The sequence below is a fragment of the Spea bombifrons genome, chromosome 9 (genome assembly GCF_027358695.1).
Source record: "Spea bombifrons isolate aSpeBom1 chromosome 9, aSpeBom1.2.pri, whole genome shotgun sequence".
Lineage (NCBI taxonomy): Eukaryota > Metazoa > Chordata > Amphibia > Anura > Pelobatidae > Spea > Spea bombifrons.
In genome coordinates, this window is record NC_071095.1 from 29332397 (window position 1) to 29357490 (window position 25094).

At 40.5% G+C, this 25094-nt stretch overlaps 1 protein-coding gene across 3 annotated transcripts in view; it reads left to right on the forward strand.

Annotated features, from left to right (window-relative positions):
- NPAS3 (neuronal PAS domain protein 3) overlaps window positions 1-25094 on the forward strand; it is a 181502-nt gene that overhangs the window by 4269 nt on the left and 152139 nt on the right. Inside the window, exon 1 of one of the 3 annotated variants that reach the window (XM_053475225.1) lies at window positions 8873-9100. The exons of the other annotated variants lie outside the window; for them this stretch is intronic. Coding sequence (XP_053331200.1) covers window positions 9051-9100 — 50 coding nt within the window. The 5' untranslated portion in view covers window positions 8873-9050. Of the gene's footprint in view, window positions 1-8872; window positions 9101-25094 lie in introns of those variants that run through there. 3 annotated transcript variants of the gene reach the window in all.

Consider the following 25094-nt stretch of genomic DNA (forward strand, 5'->3'; position numbering starts at 1 on the left):
ATCGCCTGTCACTCCCCAAATGGCTAGGGATCAGTCACCGGATTGGGGCGAGAAGAAGGAGGGGGGGGAAGCAGAGGTCAGACAGGAAAGACAATGAGACATTGATTTTAACGCAGAGCTTGCAATCAAAACAAAATAATACATCTTTCCAAACGCACCCTCTCACTGCTAAGGAAAAACACTCATATATAGATATAGATCATAAAACAATATACAAAGCATTAATGCCTAGCTTTAAAAAAATATATTATATATCCGATAAATTCATATGTTTAAATCTAGTTGTACAATTAGCCAGGCAGTGATTTTCCCCATAACGTACACTGGCGTCATAATATATATATATATATATATATATATAATAGTTTATATATATATATGCTTATAGCTTATATATATATATATATCTATATGCTTTATTTTTCAATACATTTTTAAATCTTTTATTCAGGTTGGATACATTATGATCCCATTTTGTTTTTAAAGAAAAATATATAAAATTCCATTTTATAACACGGTCATTAATCTCAGATCTGCGTAATCTGGACTACAAGTCTCAGATCAATAGGAATTGTAGTCCACAGCGCCCAAGTTGCCATCTCTGAGAATATATATGAAAGTTTTCGTTCATTTTCTGTTCAGCTGCTTCACTGGAAATGGTCGAGAATAAGAACATTTGCCTTAAAAAAAAAAAATTAATTTTTTTCCTCAACAGTTTCCAGTGTGGTCTATCACAGCCTTATGTACCATATGTTCTGTAATCTACAGTTTACGTTTCTATATCATCCAACGCACAGGCTTGTGCTGTGATAGAGAGAAGGTTAAGGTATAGACAAAACTGGGACATACGGATATAATTTCCCCAAACAGACATGGCAAAGGTCTTTTTCTCCTCTAACTATGAATATATATATATATATATATATATATATATACATACAACTGTATAAACCCTTTAATGACTGCAACACAAGTAAAAGGAATATCTTGTTTGAGATATACCTGAAGGTCCGAATGTAAATTTAAGTGGCGGATATTTTAATCTGGAAAACACATGATTTATATTCGGTGAAAACTCAAAACATAGAGCTGCATATATCTTATTCTATAAAAAAAATTGGTGGCTGTGCATATTTTCTACTTTTTTATGTTTTTTTCTTTTTCTCATATATATATATATATATATATATATATATATATATATATATATATATATATGTGTAATACATTGATAATGAACTAGTATATGTTAAAAATTGTAGCCTTGAGCTTGCTGATTTACCTAATCTGCCTTTTCTCGCCCTGAAGTTAAAGCTTAGCCCCTGTTTAACTCTTTATACCATCCAATATGTCAAATTCCAATGGATTCCTAGCAAGCAAGAAATACCCCTCCCATGCCTCCGCCATTAAATGTAATTCTATAGACAGGCATACACAGCCTTATAATGATCGATGTAGCATATGGCGGGACCCCCACTTATTCAGGGGTCCTATGCATTCGATTTGATTAATTGCCCTTTACTTGTTACTGGATTTTGACCATTTAAGCGACTGGCGTCGGGTGTTTAAAAGGATACTTGTTTCAGATCTAGATGGGTATTTGGGCAACTGGTAGTTTATAGATGGCAAGTGGCACAGACTTTGTAAATACATTGAAGCTACAAGCAGTAGTGAAGACACAGGGCAGCCGCCCAGCAGACATTCATCTGAACCTTAACCAAGACCGCCCTAAAAAATCTAACAAGCTATAACAGTTGCATGTGCGTTCTCTGGGTAGTATTTTTACAAACAGAGCCACCTCTCCAAATAGCCCTCGCTTGCCTGGCATGAAAAGAGTTAAAGTTTCTGGCTATCGAAGCATATAGATTATCCTTGCAGTCGTTGCAGAATACGGGGATTTTTGTAACCCAGGACGATGAGAAACTGCACGGGATCTTGTGATGTGCCTCTATATATATTCCAAACATTATTTACACTGGGATCAATATCTGCCTTTATTTTTATGTGCCTATAGATAGACGCACAGAAATATCAATGCGATAGGTAATTAGATTTTTTATAAGGCTGATATTTTTTATCTAGCAATTAAAAGGTTTCGCTACAGGTTTTGGACTATTATATGTTTTTTTTTTCTTTTGTTTTTGTTTTTTAAAAATATGACTTTTCGATATAGACAGATGTTTTAAAGCCGCAGCCACAGTTATATGAGTTATAGTAAGGCTTCATACAAAACAAACAGCGTGAGATAAGAACAACGGCTGCACCCATTGTACAGCGCTACGGAATTTGATGGCGCTACATAAAACAATAAATAATAATAATATTGAGTAAGAAAAACAGAGTTATGATGTCATATTATATTTGATTAGGTCATTTCATTATTTCTATTATCTGAATGGGAACCTGGATGCTGAGAGTTAAAAAGATTTCCAGTTTAGATGAAAAAAATAGGAACACTTAGCGGGGTAGATTAAATGGCATCGCTTATTTAGCAGAATGGCCGGATATTTGTTGTTTGCACATACGCTGCGCCGAATCCCATGAGAGCATGAAATAACCACATCTTAAATGAGGACATCACAAATATGCCGATTTGTGGTCATCTCCGGGTATGATATTCGATGTATTGTATTAGCAGCGGGGTTAGTGTGATTTACTGTATGTGTATGTGTTGGATCCACGTTAAATACATTGGGCTTCCCGTGTTTATGTGCGCCCAGTGTACTCACTAACATAGCTGTACTTCATATCTGGTACCATGCAGCTATAAGTTGTATAGTTACAATAGTACAATATAGTACCCACCATGTATATGGCATGCGGCACAGTTTTAATAGTTACTAGAAACATTTATACCGTATAGATCGACCTGTTAGGGATAACAGGAGAGAAGGAAAGAGCAAAGGGATTGTAGGAAGCAGCAGAGCCATCATTCTAAATTATTTCCAGCACATTAAAAGTAAGGAGAGAATGATGAGCCTGATGGGAGTTGATGGAAAGCTACATACCCTGATAGACCAGTCATATCCAAAGAGTAATGGGGCACTGAATAAATCTTCTACTGCCTAAAAGAGAAATAACGATTATTACAATTAGTAGTACGGGTAAAAGGTATTAGGTTTAAAAAGTAGCTTCTTGGAAAAATGGGGAGAATGGAGAATGGAGAGAGAAATCTGGAGGGTGCCTTTTTCTGAGCTCCAGTATCAGGAAGTCATCTGTGCCCAAGGAATGGTACAGAGAACAGATTCAATATATATATAATTTATATACAGTATATACATATATATATATTTATATATCTCGTATATATAATATATATATATATATACTATATATATATATATATATACTGTATATTTACTGTATATAGATAGATAGATAGATAGATAGATAGATATATGTAATGTCTTGTGTAAGTTAGATGTATAACAGGATAAATTAGATGGTACATTTATTTAGGATAAGTATTGAACATAGAGCCTCGTGATGTGAGCGACACAGTGCTGCACCGGGGTCTCCGTAACTCCGCTGAACAGTAGACTTGCAGGGCTGATTATAAAGTATTATTAACTAGAAGCACAAGTGTATCTGGCCCTTTAATATATAGAATAGTAAAAGGCTGCACGCTGTATACATTGAATTACTGGGGAATAATTGAATCAGTGAGTTTGCCACCCTGTACGGCACAGAGAGGAGGCAGTGTAGCCTGTGTTTGCTTTCACAAGAGCCCCGAAATTCAATTATTCTTCAGGCAATCTACTCGAAGCCAGCTGTCTAACCCTTTCACTCCGAGAGAGGCGCGCGGAGCAAACAACAGCCATGGGTTCCAAGCCCCACCGGGTGCGAGAGGGTTAACCGGTTGATGGCCTTGCCCTGAAATTTGGCAGGTCAGGAATTCGATATTACGTCTCCTCTGTACCCGACAGCCAGGATGTTGGCTCGGGGTCTTAGTGGGGTGGGACGTCAGACAATGTAATCGGAAGATGTAAAACACTCCATGATCGGTATTGGAATATTGACATGTCCAAGGGTTTCAAGCTTGTATTGTGAGCTCCTATCTATTGTTATATCTGCCAAACATGTCCACGCAGATTTATAGAATTATTGATGCTTCATATACGTTACCGATACCATATTTATGAATCCATTTGTATTCCAATAAATACATCTATAGGTTTAGCATTCCGCCCTTATATTTATTGTGCAAATTGGAAAAAAGCCAAGGAAGTACAAAAAAAGGGGGAACGGAAGAGAATAAAGAGAATCGAAGGAGAAAAAAAAAGGAAGAATGTACAAAGGGGTATAGAAATGTAAAAGTATAGCCGAAAGGAAGAAGTTGATGATAAGGGGGGTGATAATGGGAAAGAGATAATGGAAGAGAAGAAGTAAAGAAAAAAGGAAGCATACGGGGGAGAGTAAAAGAGGAGAGAGAGAATACAACCGGAGAAAGAAAAACAGAGGTATGAAACTATAAAGGAAGAAGGACCTGCAGAAGAATCCCAAAGTCAGGTCACCGTGGATGCTGTTAGGTATGGAACTTAAATGCCACGTACAATCCATTTTTCATACTAACACTAAATGATATGTGATCTCATAAAAATGTAAATAGTTCCGACACTCTGTTCGACATGTTTATCGCCTGTACCTGGAACAATATATGCCAGAATCCTCAGTCAATAAGCATCACTGTGGGTCCTTTCGTACATATGACGGCATTATTCATTTTCATCGTTCTAGAACGTTAATGGAATTAACCTCCACAATATTGAACTTTATGGTGTTTTGGTATGCTCTAGCTTATTGTAATTTTTATTTTGAAGTTAATTTAATGTTTTATTTTATTATTTGCTAACATTTATTTAACATTTACATACCCGCTGCCCATCTGTATTTAAAACATTTACGCAGCGTCAACCAATGCAAGCCAGGTGCCATAAAACCCCCCCGTTGGGTTATTCTATGATTTTACTTCCCCACCTATAGTTTTTTTTAAGTAGGATTAATAATTCATTATACAAAGTACATTATTATTTGGCGGATCATATAGTAAAATGCATAGTTAATGCACATGTGTTCCCATGACATATAAACCATTATAGTGCGGAAAATGTAATCTCATTTCATTTCAACCCATGGGGATGAATTCTGTTCTGTGGGAAAATGGACCGTTGGCAGAAAAAGCTTACTTTTGCCCATTATGCGTTACTGTTCAGCATCTTGGCAGCCGAGCCCATTTGGAACAATTTGATTTCAGTTTAGGGTTTGTTTGTCTCATTAAATAACAAGCAGATTTACACAAAGGTTACTTGAAGACCATGTTTTATTACGGTACTTCGGAATGAGAGAGGGCCAAAGCTTTCTGCCATCCTAATGAAATGTCCCTGAGTCACTGTGTTTAGGTTATCTTGTGGCAGGAATGGAGTTTTACCATTTGCGTGGATTTATTTCCTTTGGAGAAGTGGAAGCCATCCGTTCTGGCCCCGACCGGTGCTTATGAGTAAGCGCCATCTAAAGCGCGAAACGCGTTGACCTTGTGTGCCTTTTTCTCCCTCTTATGCTTGTATACCGCCACTTTAGTGCACATTAAAGCACTCTATATTTATCCTTGGAGTGCCAAGCCGGCATATTTATTTGTACGAGTAGGGGGCTCTTTGTGGAGACGCTGTGGGTCTTCAGTACCCGGATCCGTTGGTGCGCGATTACCGGTGGGGAGTGCCGGAGAATCTGTTGGTGCGCAGTTGTTGTTATCCTGACCCATTCTTGCCTGGTCACCCTGTTGTTCCTGTATGTCATCTTGTTCTGTTATATACTAATTGTTATGTCCTGTCTACCCTTTGTACAGTGCTGCAGAATCTGATGGCGCTATATAAAACAATAATAATAATAATAATTGACCTTGATACAACCTGGATCCATCTCGTAATTAAGTAAATGTTCCTTTTGCATTTTTCTGGAAAACCCCTGTCTTATTTCTTGTAACCGAGTGGCTTCCGGCACAAATCACTGTTTCGGAGTGACAGTGTGTTTCTGCATACGCTTTCTACTTATGAGCCGATCGTGAGAAAACCCTTGGCTGGAGGGCACTGTCACAGTAAGTGGCAGATGATACCCACTGGTGCTGTTAGAAGTTTTAAGTATCCTTTATTGTCAAACATAATGCACAATCTTGGGTTATGTGACAACTTCTTTGCATTGCGATTATCGTTCATGGAATGCTTACTCTTTCGTTGGGTGGAAAACGAGACTTTAGATGGTTTGTCCATGCAGACTCATGAATTGTAGACTGATACTTACCCATGAAGTATCTCTTATATTGTTTGGATTTTGTGACCTCTTTCTTGCCCCCTTCTCCTTAGATTGTACCCTAACTTCATTAGGTTCTCAGCCTGCCATGATGCCACCTTGATCTTGACCTTGTTTTGGCCACATCTTTAAACATTCTCTGTGTTCTTCAAGTCGTATGACTTAGTATTAGTGTTGCATTTACTATTCGTTGTTCCATCTAAGGTGATTTGTCCATCACTAAGACGTGATAAAAAGACACAAACAATAAGGATGTGATGTATCTTCATAAGAACGACTCCTTACTTACAGCTAACACTGTTATATCTCATCGGAGGTATTGTCGCAACAACTTCACACGTAAGAATCACATGCATAGAGATTCATCAAAGCATTTATTTAGCTCTACTTCAAAATGATGCTGGTCGGTGGCGTCTGCTCGTTAGGAAAACGGGATGTCGTCGATGTATCCATGGCATGCATATCAATAACTTGCATACTTCTTGTCATTTAATGGTAGATTTTAAACTGTCTTAGATTGCATTTTGCAACTTGAGCTAGTAGGTTTTAACTATACTTTTCTTAGGTTTTTTTGAGACATTTGCAAAGAAACCTATTAAGCGGGATAAAGATGGCTCTTCAAGCAATGTGATCTCACCAATGAATTGCGTTTAATCATCTGTATGTTTACAGCGATTGGTTTGTGAACTAAAAGGAATTATTACTACTGATGTATATAGTGCCATCATATTCAACAGAACGGTACCATGCGTTAACAAGACATAACAAGAAGAGCGTCAGAAAAAAAGGGGAGGCAGAACTTGCGCAAAGAGCTTACAGTCTATAAGTATACGAAACAAGAGGGTATCATGCCACTGGATCCCATTGTAAATAATGTTTCGGTATTTTATATTATTATATATATTATTTTATATTATATATATACTATATAATGAATATATTGCTAGGCATATGTACAGACTGACAAATAAGATGGTACGGTAGGAGACATTTGGCAGCGGGAGTGAGTCTAGGAAAGATGAGGGAGTGAGCGCACAGGAGGGGGTGGTTTTTGTATCACTTCTACGACAACAAACCCTCACAAAGAAATACAATTAAAAACAAACACAAATGAATATAATGTTTCAAATATAGAATTAACCCATAATTTACTTTTTTAAATACATTTTACAGTATCCCTGGAGAATGTACATCAGCTCTGGCTGAGAAACCCGACACATATTAAAAGTACTTTTTAGCTCCAATCTGAAGTGTATAAGTCCTGAATAATAAGACGTATGAAGTCCGCATACTAGACATCCGGACGTAGCGCTGGTGATGATCTATCCAGAAATACATGCTTATTAAATGCTTGGAAATGGACCTGCCATTGACGAGCTGCGTGGAAGAACCCGTCCTGTTTGTGTGAAGTAGACTTTATTTCTAGAAACCGTGAAGATAAAACACACGTCTGCTATTGCTTGTCTTGGATGTTGGTCGTGTCAGCCCGGCGGTGGCCTTAGATCTGTGTCAGCCCGAGCCGCGCAGACATATGTCAAAAGACTTCAAGGGTAAAATAAAAGTGGACTGGCCTGCAGGACGAGCAGGTTATTCTGTGCTCTAGCGGCGCTGCCGTGTACTCAGAATCGCCCCAGTGCATTCATTTCTGAATTAAAAAACAGATTTTATGTCTTCTGCCCACACCTGCTTACAAGTATCACATAGCAGACCTACTTCGGGAGGTGGGCAGGTGGCCCTAGAGGGGCCGAGATTGGGTCCAGCCGGGATCAGTAAGCCGACTTGCTTTATTTTCCCTAAGCGTAGGTCCTAGCGTTCCTGGGCCGTGCCGGCCATCAGTCCGGCTTAGAGATATTCATATGGAGAGAGCGGTGGGGCAACCACTTGCCCGTAGCATACCCCAGGCGATCGGGTTAAGAGCCACGCTGTTTTTTGTGGCCGCGGGTCTGGCTTGTGGCAGAGATTTCAGGAGCGCGTTTACATGACTTTATGACACAGCGATGGCGCTTTACGCAAACGTTTATTTTATTCACACGATTTCATTTATATGCACGTTTTCTTCCTGTTTCTAAACGCATTATTGCGACTTTTGGGGCTGCAGAACGGTGTGATGTGCTCACACCCAGCAAACACGGATGTCAAAGGGACGGGGGGGGGACTCGGGCCAAAAGACAGGGACTGGACTGATTAAAGAATGAAAGTAGGGAGATATGGCGCAGAATTTCCATCCGATATCATTATTCTACGAGAGACGGGAGTCAGCGACTGCGAGAGAAATATTTAAAAGCCTTTAATGGTTTGAAATGAAAATATATAACACACAGCGCGTGAGATACGTGTGAGAAATAATATTAAAGGGTTAATGACGGAGTGTGGGGTAAGACCGGAGGGTAATTATATATAGATATAGATAGATATATAGACCAGTGTGAGGAGGAATAAAATGGAGAACAAAAGACTGGGGCAGAGGGACTGAAAAAGCGAGAAGGGATTATAATGAACGATGGATGAGGGAGAGGGCAGGAGAAGCCGGTCTGTGCCGAGGAAAGGAGGAGAGGGGGAGGAGGGCAGTGTGATGGAGCGGAGTGATGGAGGGATGCAGCGGTAGCTAGAGCCGCTCTCACCCCCTCTGAAGGAGGAGGTGGGCCGGACACGCAGCTCAGCTTCACCCTGGTGTGAGTGGAGGATGCCGGGCCCGGGATGCCCGTGCCTCTGAGCGACCGGACACCGCGGGGGCCGCTGCCCGGAACATGGCGCCCACCAAGCCCGGCTTCCAGCAGGACTCTACCCGCAGAGAGCGGTAAGAAAGGCCGAGGATTTGGGGGAGGCCTGCAGCGGGCACGTACCGTGTGAGGGAGTGAGTGTCAGGAGCTGTAGGCAGCACCTGAGGGCTCTGTCCGCGGGCACCATGTGCATAGACACCCCGTGCGTGTGTGCGGCTTCCCGGTGTCTGACTGTGTGTATACGTGTGTGTGTGTGTGTGTGTGTAAACATGATATATATATATACACACACACACACACACACATACTCATATACACACACACACATGCATATACACACGCACACACGCACACACTCATATATATATACACACATACTCATATATATACACACACATAGATATGAGTATATGTTGTTCCAGAATACACATGGTTCTTCTAGGTTACTTAAGCCTATTCAGTATGTGGGGTGTAATAAATATAGACCGGGGAAGAAATGTAGAAGAGTTAGTTTTTTTCACACATTATTACGCTGGGTGTTATGGCTGTGTTATTACATACATCTCTGTTATATGTAATAACACGTTATTACGCTGGGTGTTATGGCTGTGTTATTACGTTATACGTGACATGTTAGTGTACCTAAATAAACATTTTCTGCGTGTCCTGTAATTTAATTGCGTGTGATTTTAGCCGGTCTAGGCTGTCTGTCTAATTAAATGGGGCAGAAATACAGAATTAGGCTATTTATTATAATTTTTTTTACGTGATGTCTGTTGATATGTTTTTCTCTTCGTACGTTCTTGCTAATGCTTTACGAGACCTGATCTTCCAACATCCAGCAGCCTTAGTGGTCCGTCTCGCTCTCAGAGACCCCCTCGCTCTGCATCTCAGCGATTGGCCTTCTGATTGTTTGCAGCTCCCCGTTTATTTTTTAACGCCTTCCTTTACCCGTCCGAAAAGCGCGCTGAAAAACCGATTAGATGGTGTCTGGCTTTTACAGTCCAAAAGTCCATGCCCCCCCCTCCACCAGATCTGCCCGTCTAAATTAATGGGAAAATCTATTAAGAATTTATGTACATTTTCACACCTACCGCCTTTAAAAAGTTTGAACGTGGATGCAGATTTTAGCATATCGTCCATAGTGGGTCAAAAGGGCAATTGCCTAGTGGCTCCTAGACAGGAGGAGGTCACCGTCTGGTGCAGAAGACAAAAATCGAGTTGGGGATATTGTATATGTATAAAGATTCTTGTTATTAACTGATCTGCTTGTTATTTTAGTATGTACATATGTGCCAAAGGCTACTCTGTTGTGGGCCACCATTGGCCCTTAATCAGCGTTGTTTATTATTTTATTTTTTTTGCATTTTAAGTGGATCAACTACAGTCAGTCTGTATTCCTGGCAGTTTTGATCTTTATAGAATCACTGAATGTCGGGTGTGTCTTTGCGCAAGCATTGCCGCTTCTTCTATTCGGACTCGCTTTCTGATATAAGTGGCAAAGTGTTGGACTTTATGGTATTTTACCGGAAAAAAAAAAAAACCTCGCCGGCTGACTGTGACAGTGGTTTTCATGTACAGCCAGCTGCATGTTTCTCGTTCTAATCGCAGGCAGCCAGATGCATCTCTTCAGTGGCAAGCCGAACATAACATTGAAAATAGATTTCTATTGATTTTCATAGAAATCACGCAGATGGAACATACATGAATCTTATTGTGACGCTGTAGCGTTCTGTGATTTTTGTCAGTGTGTTCGGCTCTCCAAATGATTTCCTATGGAAAATACGTTTCCAGAGAAAACAGTCAGATGTTCTCAAAATAGGGTTTTTTTTTTTTTTAAACTCCAAAAGAAGCAAAGAAGGTAAGTGTTCTGGCAGTGTAATTAACTATGATTTACCAGTACAGGGTTAACTTGAAAATCCCCCATAATTTATTTATACGTTGCACTGTACTTATACTAAATGGACCTATGTCCAGACAGTGTCTTTTTATTTTGATAAAATACATATTTAATCTATTACCAATAATATATTTATTTAGGTGTATTTTATACAGATTCCAAGAGGTAATGAAATCGATTACCGTTTTCCATGCGGCTGCCTGTAGGAGCGGCGTAAAAAAAATATAATCCCAAAGTGAATTAGCCAGACATTTTCAAATGCCCGGTTTAGGTACATGGGTAGACATATTAGGAGCAATTAGTAACATGTTAGATGTCCGGGGCGACTTCGGGATCAGTTGGTATCTGTTGAAGTGTCGCAGGAGGATGTATACATTCCATATTCTATTCCAAATGACGTGTATAAGGTAGAAAAGCTAGATTCTGAGTAGCGGTCACTTTAGCGTGTCCGATACAAAAGTCGTAGGATTTCTTACAAAAAAAACAACCTTTTCCACCCAAAGTATTAAGAATTAAAGGGACACTACAGTCATCATATGCCCTTTAATGCATATGATAGATGTGTGATCCATTTAAGTTTGTTGTGTGGTCCACAGAACCCTCTCCTTACCCCACAGCTAAATGGCCTGCAGGATCCAGCAGTGGATTTGGTGAACGCCGCATGCAGGGATCTGTTTAGAATCCTTCCATTGATTTCAATAGGAGCACTTTCCTGCCGCTGATTGGCCGCTTATGCTGTCAATCAGTAAAACGAACATACACCTGTTGATTTAATTGTAAGTACAGTCCTGCCTCTGATTGACAGCTTCAACTGTCAATCACTGCTAAGAGATTCTGGATCATGGAGTAAGAGAGAAGATCTCGTACCATGGCTGCAAACTCTGTCTCGGGTATTTTTTAGGGTTACTAATACTAATAGAATACTAATAGCAGGGGTGTCCGTGACATTAAACTGTCCCTTTAAGTTAATTCAGTAAAAAAATATTGAATACGGTATTTTACGTACATTCTGCACAGCAGCGATGTTGCTCTTTTTGGCTTTTATTTATTTATTGCCTTTTATTTATGTATTGCTTTTATAGTGTGCGCAGAATTGTCACATTTGAAACAAGTGTTGAATTTCTAAGCTTCTTCAGTTCTTTTCCCTGATCCATGTGCTTGGCAGCGCTGATACATAGTGTATTCATGTCACTTGCCTCGCCGTAAAATACTACCAATCAAATGCATTTTGATACTATTAGTTTTGACAACAGCAACAAAAAATAGGCGTCTGGTTGATGAAGGCTGTAAAGGGATTATAATCCCGAGCAAATGAAAATCAATTGATATCTCAAAGACATAAAGCAGCGTTAGCTACCAACAAACAATTATAGAGAACGGCGTTCTCTGCCACCAACAATTTACTAAAGAAATATTGGAGGAAGAGACCCCTGTCCTTCATAGGCCACGGTCAAGGTCACTGCAAGATCAAGGGTGTCTTGTTAAAGGCTACCTGGGGCCAATGGTAATTTGGTGGTACATTACCCAATCGCTTTGATGATCGCTGTTAATTTAATGAACCCTATCATTCAGGAAAGGCTCTGGTCAAATACATGTCCAGCTATGTGGTCGACCTCTGCTTTGACTTGAGGGCCAAGGTACCAAGCCGTCTCCTGCTTGTCAATGAAAGAGGAAAGACGGCTATAGTGAAGCATGGACGGAGCATCACATGACGCCATTGGCCATAGTCGGCAGTATTATCCTTAATGTCACTGACAGCTGTTACTAGATAATGTCACAATGTACTGCCCCCATACCCTGCTCTCCCTACATGTCACAATGTACTGCCCCATACCCTGCTCTCCCTACATATCACAATGTACTGCCCCATAGCCTGCTCTCCCTACATATCACAATGTACTGCCCCATAGCCTGCTCTCCCTACATATCACAATGTACTGCCCCATACCCTGCTCTCCCTACATATCACAATGTACTGCCCCATAGCCTGCTCTCCCTACATGTCACAATATACTGCCCCCATACCCTGCTCTCCCTACACGTCACAATATACTGCCCCCATACCCTGCTGTCCCTACATGTCACAATATACTGCCCCCATACCCTGCTCTCCCTACATGTCACAATGTACTGCCCCCATACCCTGCTCTCCCTACATGTCGCAATATACTGCCCCCATACCCTGCTCTCCCTACATGTCGCAATATACTGCCCCCATACCCTGCTCTCCCTACATGTCACAATGCACCCCCATAAACCTGTCACAACAGCCTTGCCTCCAGCCCCCATCGATCTGCACATTGCTTCCTTACAAACCCCTGCTCTAGCACACAGTACCACCGGAACCCACCCTCGTAGTCATTACAAACAGCACATCACTCTGGCTGTTGTTGGTGACTCTGGTTTAACACGGTACTCCGATCATCCAGCAACCGCACGGTGCCTGGACCTTCATCTTAAGCCCCATCCGGCGTAACTAACAATTCCTACTGCAACAAGTCATATATATGTAGAGAGATGGTATGTATTTTAAACAACATGTGTGACCAGTATTGAGAATTGTAGTAGGGACGCAATGAAGTTTTGCTTACGTTCCCAGCAGCTTTCTTTTATTTTTTCTCTTAAAACCGTTTGTTTGGGCAGGCTTCGGTGGAAGAGTAAAGCGATAGTATTCCTGTGAAGCTCCTCTGAAGGAGAAACATTGGATGGAAAACAAGAGCAGTGAGAAAGGAGCTCAGATAGTGAAGAGTGTCAGGATAATGGAAAATGTGACGGTCCAAAGTGGCCGGTGGGATGCAAACCATAGGGTTGGATTGATGGACTGTCACAGCGCGGAGCAGAGGATTTACACTCTGAAGGTTATATGTAATAAGCGGCTTGTCTACAGGGGCGGCTCTAGGTGTTAAGGGATTCTGAGTGAAAACGTTTTCGGAGCCCCTCTCCGTCCTGGGCAATGAATGAAGTTCTGTAGAAAGTAACTCAATGCATATCACAGTGGTGTAAGGTTGGGAGTCTGCGCTTAGGTCCCCAAAGATTACCAGGAGCCTTCATTGCTCAATCTGCTGATACGTTAGGCTTTCTGGGTCTATACACTTTTGGGAAAAGACCACAAAATTAACTAGAAATATAGAATTTTCCGGCAGATAAAGAACCATTCGGCCCATATTTCCTGATGTAAGACTCTAACCTTACTCAGTCCTGGGTCTTGTCTTTGGTTCAGGATCGCTCTATGTCTATCCCATGTATGTTTAAATTCCCATAACAGCGAAATAAAGTGATTATTACGTATTTCTGCATACGTGTGTTCTAGCAGGCTTGAGAGGCAGGGCTTTCCTGAGAATTTTCTGTGACTTTGTGTAACGTGACGTGTAGAATAATGTACCCAATTCATTTTCTAAATCCATGCATTTTCTATGCACACTAGCGTAAATTTGCATCCTGTAGAACATTGTGACACACACCCAGCATAGATTTTACACACCTGTAAACAAGAAAAATTCAAGGGTTTTGGGTCCCAAAGAGCAACTTTCCCTACTAAAGAGAGATGCTAGGAGCATACGAAAAAGTAGCCATAGTGCCTAATGGTTTTTGAAGCTCCTAAATACCTACCTACCTACATACATACACACACACATACACACACACACACACATACACTTACTTACACTTATATACATGCACACACTCATATTGTGTGTTTTATATATATATATATATATATGTGTAATCGTTATAGATCCACAGGTAAATACATATTTATATCGGTATAGAGATCTTTAAGATGGAATTAATTTCCCAGGAAAGCGTCTCGTCCCCATGCCGCAGCGCACTCTTTATCACCTGTCGCCATTTGGTGTCGGCAGAAAGTAAATCAAAGTGTTGCAATTTGTTATTCTGCTGCACTTGAGGAGCTGAAGCTAAATAACACACGGTCTGAAATTCTGATTGAAGTTGTAGGAGGGGGGATCTTTTAATTTAATGCCCTTTAATCGTGCTGTCTGCCTCAGCAGCTGGCATTTTAAAGGTTGAAAGTAGGGAGGGAGCGTCTTAACCCTTTCATGACTTCATAGGCCATGGAAACAGTGGAGTCAATGCAAGCCAATGCACGTTTGGGGGGGGCCCTCTGGGAAATGGAGAGATGGGATTATTTTAGACTGTGAATGGGGGAGTCTGAATGATGGGGGTGCATGAGATCGTAACATTGATTTTGATGAGAGTGAACCTGAAATAGAATCCTGTGTTTAATAACAAAAATCCTTATTTTCACTTGTTTAATAAATATGAAGCCCATCTACTTTTCCTGCACCGCAAGATAGTTTTTCTATAATAAACTATATGAGAGTTGCATATAAACAAAGTGTTAGCGCAAGACGCAAATAAAGTGGAATATAGCAACTCCATAGCAACCAATTAAATAGTCCTATTGATTTTTTCCCCCTGCTTTCCAAAAGGATTGGTCTGTATGTACACCCTGCAGTATATTGTGGCCAAGCTCATCCTAGTTGGCATAGACCGAGCGCTGCCGAACCCAGCCACAAAATGCCCTGGGAGGGGAGGGCAAGCTAGTAATATGGTTGTTCCTTAGACCTGTGCCACCGGGGGGCAACTTCTGGATCAACTACTAAGCAGGATTTCTTAGTGAAACAGACATAGCTAAAAAGAATCAGGTGTGTGCATCACTTTAAGTTTACTTATTTATATACTTTTTAAAAAATATATACATTTTAGTGATATTTTGAGCTTATGCTTCTCTCTTCTTTATAAATATATATATATTTTTTTTACGTAGTTTTGTCTATCCTTGTAGAAACACATAATCATTTACACCTAAATCTCTTTTAACGCACAATCTCTTGTTACGTATCAGCAAGTCTTGTTTGACTTTGGAGAATCATTTTCTCGCTCCATGCATATAATTTGCACTCTGAGAAAGCAAAACTTCATGCATTTTGCATTTTCTCAGAATGATTATATGTTTAATTGTTGTGTGTGAAATCCGCTTGCAGAAAGGCCCCTTTGTTACAGATCTGGAATTAGCATCTCCCCACTCATTCATCTGCGATGTCCTTTCATTCAGAAAAAAAAAAAGAAAAAGCTGTGTACTCAGTCAGTTTAAACAGCATAGAACAAAAAGCTTATTTTACTTGTTTAGCCTTTATTTACAGAATTGCTGCGAATTCCGTTATCAGACCCTCTAAAGTCACATTTTAAAACGTAATGCCCTAAAATGTCTACTATTACCAAAAATACCTAGTTTAACCTTATCGAACATGTTATTTTTCCAGCTCTTAAAAATAAAAAAAATAACATTTTCCAACTGAATGCCAGAATTCTTGCTCGTTGTGCTCTGATCCAACTAAAAATCACCAACAAAATTAATAATCCAGGGCTGATGAAGCCCAGTAGACTTGACTTGATTAACAAAGAAGATTACTTCTGATGGGGAACTTTTGGAGTAATTATGTTGAAGCCTACGGCCCGGCCTCCTCACTGACTTGTAGAGTAGTCCTAAAGGGGTCCTAAATTTTGCTCGGAACCTCTATAAAAAATGTTTAACCCCTGTGTGGTTCCCAGGTTCCTCTTATCTTGGCTGCTGAGTGCCATCATGCCCCGGGTCTTCTTCTGCCATACTTTGTCCCTCCTATAATTAACACGGAGACAGTCAGGGCCGGTAATATACTGGATGGACACGGGATTTTCAGCCACCCTCCTCCGTAAGATATTTTAAACTTAAAGGTATACCCCAGCCATCATATGCACTTTAATGCATATGATAGTCAACTGTTATATTGAATCCCCTCCATCTATTTGTTCTTTTTCCTGCGTTGCAGGAAATGCATCTTGCTGCCAGCTCTAGTGCTGGCTTGCATGAGTTCCATGGGATCATTCATGCGCAGAAATCACTCTCATTCATTTCAGCGCTTTCCTGTCCGTGATTGGCTGCTTACAGCATCCAAACCTGGTGCGAAACGCAGGCAGAGGAGGGGTATTCTGCAGCGGGTAATGGCTTTATTTTTTAACAAAGTCACAAATGCATATAAAGTTACTTACTAACCTTTCCGCCCTTTATGATATACTATGCTGAAATGATATACAATACTAGGCTCATGATATAGTCCACTGATCTTGTTCAGGCGTGAAGAATCGAATGGTCGCCCACATTTGTGCCATCATATAATGAACTATACATATAAAAAATGTATACTATACGCTTAGTTATGAAGGGGTTAAAACGATCATTACTGGAAACAAATCCACATTTGAAACAAGTACTCGGAGTCAGGATGCTGATAAAATGCTTCATAGGACCGGGAACTGTCACAAAAACAGAGTTCAGCAGAGTCTATGGTTAGAATATTTTCTCCATAAGAGAAATTGTTTTAGGAGATCTTTGGTTTTAAATTAAGGGTCTTGGAGAACCCGGATTGGCTGTTACGAGCAGATTAGTTATGGGAACCTCACTTATGTCGTATAATTCTTCTTATTTTTATTTTTTTGTAAAAAATGTGTATTTTAGTTGTGTTCGTCGGGGTTCAGCTGCAGTAGGGATGGCTCCGTTCTTCCGATATTTGTTTCTCATTCCCTTACCTGTTTTCCTTCATCCCTTATTTTCTCCCGACATCGCACGTTGCCTAAAGGTCAAAACCGATCATGTAGCTCCCTTCTGTGCTTTTATTGAAAAGCCGCGCGGCGCGTCTACCGACGGGATTTTGGCCGTGTTGACTCAAAAGCAACTGAAAATAACTCACAGCAATCGCCGTCCGCGCGTTTCTGTCCTGTGCAGCAAAATGAAAATGATTTTTTTGTGAAATAACCCGCTAGAACGCTATCATTGATAAAATGAGGATGCTTGATGTATCCCAACAAAACAAATAGGGAGTGCGTTTTATTTTTACCTATTTATCGGCAATAGACGCAGCGATGCATGTTTTCGCTATCCTTAAATTCAGTGCAATGATTTATAATAAATACAAATAATATATATTTCCATTTTTTTATCATTATATAACATTTTATAACCGTTCCATGGCTACGGTTATAATTGAATTAAGGACAATGACTTATATAAAAAAAAAAACCTTATATAAAGCGCAATCATCTTGGAGGTTTTAAGGCAATTTGTACTATTATTTGCCCGTATCAGTATTGGGAATAAATCTTTTTTAATGACCAATTAATATGTAGATTATACTTTGCAGGCAGTCGAAAGAATCGCTATACTTAAGAATCCAACAATTTCTTATTTGGAGAAATGAGAAATATGTAGACACAATTTATAACGACGGTTGCCGTAGCCAAAATACATGTTTCTGTTTTATGAATAATTCTTATTATTTAGCTATTTTACCTGTCTTGCTTTTCAGCATGAGCACAAGCCCAAAGGAAACCTGTGTCTCTCACTTCTTGACCTGGGGCTTTTGTTTTGCTGGCGTTTTAATATGAAATTTGCCACCTTTTATCTATTGATCTTGCGACCTGTAACGTAACAGACCGTTCAGCCGCCCGGAGAACAATCTTGTTAGGCGATATGAAGCCGGGATTTGCATCTCTGGGTTTATACGCGCTCTGGTTACAGTGAATGGGTTTCTGTTGATAAAGTCGTTAGGCTAAAAAACAAGAACAAAAAAAAAAAAAAAGAAGAAGAAGAAGAAGAAAAAAAAAATGAACAAGGCTGTCAAAACCATCCCACCCTCCTCCTCGTTACTTGAGCGGTAATCGTTCCAGCTAACAGTTTATGCATAAATCCATAAAAATGAGCCAAACGTAGACGCGTTTTTGTGCAAGATCAGGTCATACATTGGAAGGGTTTGGCTTACAGAGCTAGATCATTTATAGAACTTGACTCCTCGACGCGATCCGGTATAAAACTGTATTGGGTATCAACCAACTTCCCAATGTTAAAAAATGAACTACATAGCGAGATTGGCGTTGATAAGGATGGATATGGTCAAAATTTCAATAGAATTAAAAAACAGAACAACAATAAATACGTTTCAGACTTACGCTAATGAGAATATTTGTGTCGAAGATAGTTGAGGGATGTTCTATTATGAACAAAGTTAGATAAAATGTAGGAGCGTGGCAGAGAATCTAACAAATTAGCATATTTTTATTTTATTATTTGTTTTAGGGATTGTGGAAACATCTCCATTGACAAGAACTTCTAACGGAAGCATTTGTTACGCATGGAATTATAAGTTTTATATATATATATATATATATATATATACCGGTATATATATATATATATATATTGTATATATGAACCAATTATCTTCCCACTCCATAAAGCCTTTCAACTACTAAAATATTAGTCTTTGTGGTGCTTTGAAACTTTGAGAAATGTTCTGCCCCGAGAGCCCATCACTATCACTTTTTCAAATATATCATAAAAATGATTGTATTATTTTCTGCTATCTCTGTAATTAGATCCAGCTTGCTTTTTTTTTTGTTACACACGTGACAGATGCGTATTTGAATAATAGCCAGTTAAAAATCATAAATTGAAAATACCCAGGTGACTCAGAGAGGAGAACATCTTAGAGATTAGCTTTATCTTTTTTTTTTCCGTTCTAGCGTCGCTGACTCGCTTATTTTTCTGTATTTTTTTTCCCCCAGCAGTGGGTTTGAGATGTCCTTTAACTGTGCAGAATTAGTCCATTAGGTCCTGCACTTTAATAGAGTTTTAATCCATCAAGTGGAGCAGTTGGGTGAGTCTTTGGAGAGCTTCTGCAGGGCACTAATGCTCCGAGACATCGGCCCGAATCACGTATTCAAATAAACAGAATTAGAAAATGCAAAAGAAAACATAAGAAGAACACTCATCTCGAGGAAGGTCAAGACTTCCATTAAGAAAAATATATGCAGCGAAAATAATACGATGGTCCGGTGATGTTGTAAGGTTGTAATTTAGAATTTGGAATCCTGGCAGCTGATTTTCCAAGTCATGAATTAAAATTTGATGAAATGCTTCAAAAAGGTAAATACTAGTATAAATATACCTACCCCTGTGGGTAGCTGAGTTGTAAACCTGATCAGAAATATGTCCTTGGAAGGTTGATCTAAAGGTTTGTGCCAAGAATAAGATCTTCCTTGTACCTAACGAGCATATTTTTATGTCTTGGAAAATACTTATTAGTGGTAACTATGTGTAAAAATGGTAGACTTGGGGGCTTTCATTTACTATCTGTTCTTGGTCATGGTTAACCTGTGCTGCAGCCTTTTAAACCCAATGGTCAAGTTTGTCTAAGGGTTAGATCTTTCTAAGTTATAAGAAAGATTTATTAACTACCCGGGAATTACAAGACGGTCTTATTCTGTCAGTCACGACTCCTAGGGGTTTATTCACTGAAGTGGAAGCTGGTAGGAGATTTGCAGCTTCACCGTCCTGAATTATGCATGATCAAGGGCCATCCCTTGCAAAGTTCCTCCTTCAACAATGGCTGATCAGGCTCTGAATAATGCATAGTTCAATCTGCGAATCCCTGATTGTACAGGGCCAACCAAGCTCCTCTTGCAGCAGAATCCAGGGGTTGGATCTTCATAGCGTATGGTGTTTCTGTTGTGTGTGTGTGTGTGTGTGTGTGTGTGTGTGTAGTCGTAGAAGAGTGTGCACACGAGAAATGGATAAAGCCACTGTACCCCAAGAGAAAAATTCTTTAGTCCAAGTTTTTACCTTTTATTGGGCAAAAAAGATGTAACGTTGTACAAGCTTTCGTGACCCCCCTTGAGGCTTAGTCCTCCATTCCATCTTAAGAGACCTCTTTTTCTGTGCTGGGCCAATAAAAGGTATAAATTCCAACTAAATACTGGAATACATAGGACCAGCGTATTCTGTGTGTGCTTAGTGGCAATGATGGATTGCTGCGTGAGGCTAGGAATGGGGAGGAAAAGCATCCGGCTGCCTCACAGGTTTTACCAAAGAGACATGATATTGTCAATAATGTTTTTATTTGGCAAATCGGTTGTGTTCCAATTTTATCCCCAGCGGCTAAGTCTAAAGAAGAATATAATGAGGACTGTAAACGTGTATCCGGTGTTATGGTGGACGAGAGTCATTTTATGTGGCATTTTCCACGCGTCTGAGACGAGGCTCTCGAAAACAGCAGGAATAATGGCCTGTCTGTATATGAGCGTTATCTACGTATCTGTCTCGGTAGCTCCCTATTCCATTCTGCATAGCTATCATTTGTCTGATTCTCTCAAGCTTCAACTTCTTGTGTTCTCTCTTACTGTTTTCACATTATTTCTCTTTCCTCTTTCATTCTGTTTTCCTCTCCTTACTTCTCTTTCTATCGCTTGTTTTTTTCTCTCTCTCTCTCTTATTGCCTCTTCCCCTCCCCCAGCGTTCCCTGCCTCTCTATGCAGTGTGTGCGTGTATATGGATATATATATGTATACGTATGTATGTATATATATATATATATATATATGTACACAGAACTGTAGCACACGGCAGTGGGGGTGAATCTCTTGCATGATATCCATCTGAAAATGCAGAGCCTATTTGCATGTGTAAATGATATAATCCTTCTGGCGTGATGTGGATTTGCCTGCGGGAGGGATATAATAATAAGCAATGACAGGGAATCAGGGAACTTAATTTGCGGCTTTCTGGTCAGAGTCGCTTTTGTTCTGGAATGTTCCGTGGCCTCCGTCTCCTGTAGGCCCCTCTCTTTGTCTCTCTAATGCTCTGCGTCAGCCGCGGCCCTTGTCCCGTGCGCCTGGACCGAATGCCCGTTCTCATTCCACGTCTCCTTGCTGTCCCGGTTCCTTTATCTCTCTCTCTATGTCTTCCTGTCCCTCTCTATATGTGTCTTAATATCTCTTTCTCTCTGTCTCTCTCTCTCCCTGATTAAGACCTTCAGCCCAATCTTCTCTTACCCTGCAAACAGATCAATAGCTGTGGAATTAAAACAGAAATTAAAAACAAAGAGGTGTGTTTGTGTATTTGAATCTATTGAAGGGTAATTCTAGAGCTGCCAGATGATGTGTTTGAGGACTAATCACACAGGCGCGTGGTATTTATTTAGCCGTTATCTCCCAGTTTGCGCTCCATCTTTTGTGTTGTGCTTTGCTCCTGCTCTTTTTCCAATCTTTGTTGTTCCTTCGCCTCTGTAACTTTTTCTCGCCTTTCTCTCTTCCCACCATCCACATCTTTCCACCCTCCATCACGTCTCAGCGCTGTATTGCTCTTGTGCTAATATTTTTTTCTCCCTCCTGCTCATTTTCTTTGTCTTTAGAACTGCTCCATCCCGCTCGTCTTCCTTCCCTTTATATGTGTATAGCGTCCTGCCCGATAGCCTTGCCTTTATCACTGTATAGATTGGGAGTGTGAAATACATTAGATAAGGGCTATATGGCCCATCTAGTCTTCCTTGGTCTTTTATTCAGGAAAGCCATATACCTGCCCTATGTTTAAATACCCTCATCATACTGACCTCTACCATTTCTGCAGCCACACAGGGTGGTCCTTGGTATGGTTGGACTTTCTTTTAATCTTTTCTTCGAAACGATGAAACACATAGTGTTATAAATGGAAAGACCCTTAATAGCTTCTAGGCAAGTCCGTACAAGTGCATGAGAAGACTACCTTTCAGCATTCTGGCTTTTGAATGTGACTGCTGGCTGAAGACTGGCAAGTACATTACGCCTACAAGGAACATCGATATTCCTTTCCTGTTGGCCCCATATGAGGCAGGCTTTGTGATCATGCCTCTTAAAAATGTAGAGAATAGAAGGCTATCATAAACCTCTTCTTATACAACTCTATTTGTGATCACCCTAGCCGGTTTACCCGACTACATTCTACTTTTTCCGCATATATCAGAACCCTGTGCTTACGTGGCTAGAGGTGGATATGGAGCGTCTCTTCGCATAGTCAAGAGTCATTAAGATCGCCATTGGAATCTCTCTTGGGTGGGAGGCATGCCCTTCATCTGCGTTTCCTTCTCTAACGAAGTACTCTCATTGGAGGGGACTGCTGATTCGTCTCCGTCCATTGGCTGGATTGGCCGTCCTGGTTTTCTAGGGTCTTACTGTTAAACTAAGCTGTTTGGAATATTTTATTTTGTGGTGACACTGTGCCGTGCTCAGTAACAACATTGTTTTCCAATATTCCATTGCTTAACTCAACCTAATACCACCATGCCACCCTGGGCTGGGCTGTGTATCCACAAGGGGGCAGAGTTGCCCCATGCTGTGTGTTGCCTCCTTAACTGATGACTGGTGCCAAAAGCCACCAATAGAAGAGCGCAGATTTATCTTTAAATCCCATAACTCCATAAAATGTTCTCTCTCTCTTTCCCAATTCTGTCACAACTGTGAAAGGCATTAAGCCATAGCAGACATTTTCCCCCAAAGGTTTTATTGCGTCGTAACAGCAGCGTAACTGAGATTGGACTCCTTGGCCAAGAGTCTCCTTTATAATGGAGCTGCCCCCCACATACTCTGTGTTTTTCCAGTCCGCCCTGTCATATAGGATTGCATCATGTTTATTCATTTACTGGGATTCATTGATTTCCCGTGACCTATTGGGATCATCAGTTGGGACGAGGCTTGCTGGGAGAAGTATACGAAGGTACATTTATACAGTGCCAGTTGAAATTGATTTTTTTTTTTTTTTATATATATATCTCTGAGGCTCATCGTTCCTCCAGGAATAACCATATACGCCATATTTAATCTTTTAACAGCACCGGAGGCATATAATATCCTGAAATGTACAGTATAAAGCATCCTGGGATATTCTGCACTGTATTAAATATGGAATAGCACATACTCTATATCAGGGCTCTTCAATCTCTCATTTACTTAGAAACGTTTATGATTAATTTGTGATTTGGGGAGCTTTTAAAGCATATTGAAAAGGGTGAGATTTTAGGTTATATATAATTTCACTTTATTCCTAGTCTTGCCTATGTTTTCAGTTGTATTTCTGTTGAGGGCTAGATGTGCTGGAGTAGGTACATACACCAGCCGTTGCCCCAGATGTGTGTAAGTAACTCGAGAACTACCCAGCAGTAGCCACCGAGCTCCCAGCTGCTACAAGCTGTGAGAGAACCTCTGTTTATGCGCTCCGTCCGCGGGGTGCCGGTACTTTGGCTGCTGTAGATGCAGAACGGTGTGTCTGAGCAAGTGATAGTATGACTGGAGACCATCTATGGGTTATCCGTTCAGATCCTGGGAGCAGGGCGTCAGGAGGGCTGCTCCCATGGTATACTCAGAAAATTGGTTTGCATCCTAGCTCGTCTTCAGTAAACACCATCACATGGGTTTGTTTAGTGCTTAGAACGGTAAATATGTATGATTTAGGAAAAGCAAAAGATCTGCTTTGAAGCCTCTTGCATTGAGATGATCTTGATTTAAACCCATCTTGTAGTAAAGATCTAGAAGACACTGCTGTCCCCATCAGAATTGTCCATAAAACGTATAAACTGAACCTAAACCCCTGGCCCAAAATAATTAAATAATTATTTGATTTGATTTTGTAAGAACTTTTATTTTTTTAGCAATATATTAATTTGTCCTTTGTCGGGGGGGGTGACAGCGTTCCAGGCTGACAGACTGAACCTCCAGTCGACGCGCCTCTGATGTAAGCCCCGTTTGCTGGCATAAGACAGGTAGCTTTGTCCAGAATCTTCATAGAGATCGTAATGGCTTGTCATTCTCGCAGACGGCCGCTTTCTCTGGGCCAGGAATTTGGAGGAACGCGCTGGCACCGATCCCACCCTCTTACACGCGCCGAAGTTGGTGTGGGGGAAATAACAATAAAAAAAGTCATTAATTTAATAACAGAAATTGCAGCAACACAAGTCGATTTTCAGACGCTGGAAGGACGCTGTGCCCTTGCTAAGATAAAATCTGGCTTAACTCTTTCCTGCAGCTCTGAAAGCATTTGCCGTCGTACAACAGGGAATCTTTTATAGTCTGGACAAATATTGGGATTTAACCGAGTTTTTTATTTATTTTCTCGTGTGCCTGTATCCTGAATTAGTTGATGGAATGAATATATCTGTGTATGCGTTAGAAACCGATCCAAGCCTGAGATGTTTTCAGCCGATGTATGTGTTGACATTGTGTCGTTTTTATTTTGATCAGGACCTGCCGAGTCTCGGCTTTTGCTGGCAGCAATCTTCCTGCAGGAGGATTCTCTGCGAAAGCAGCATACG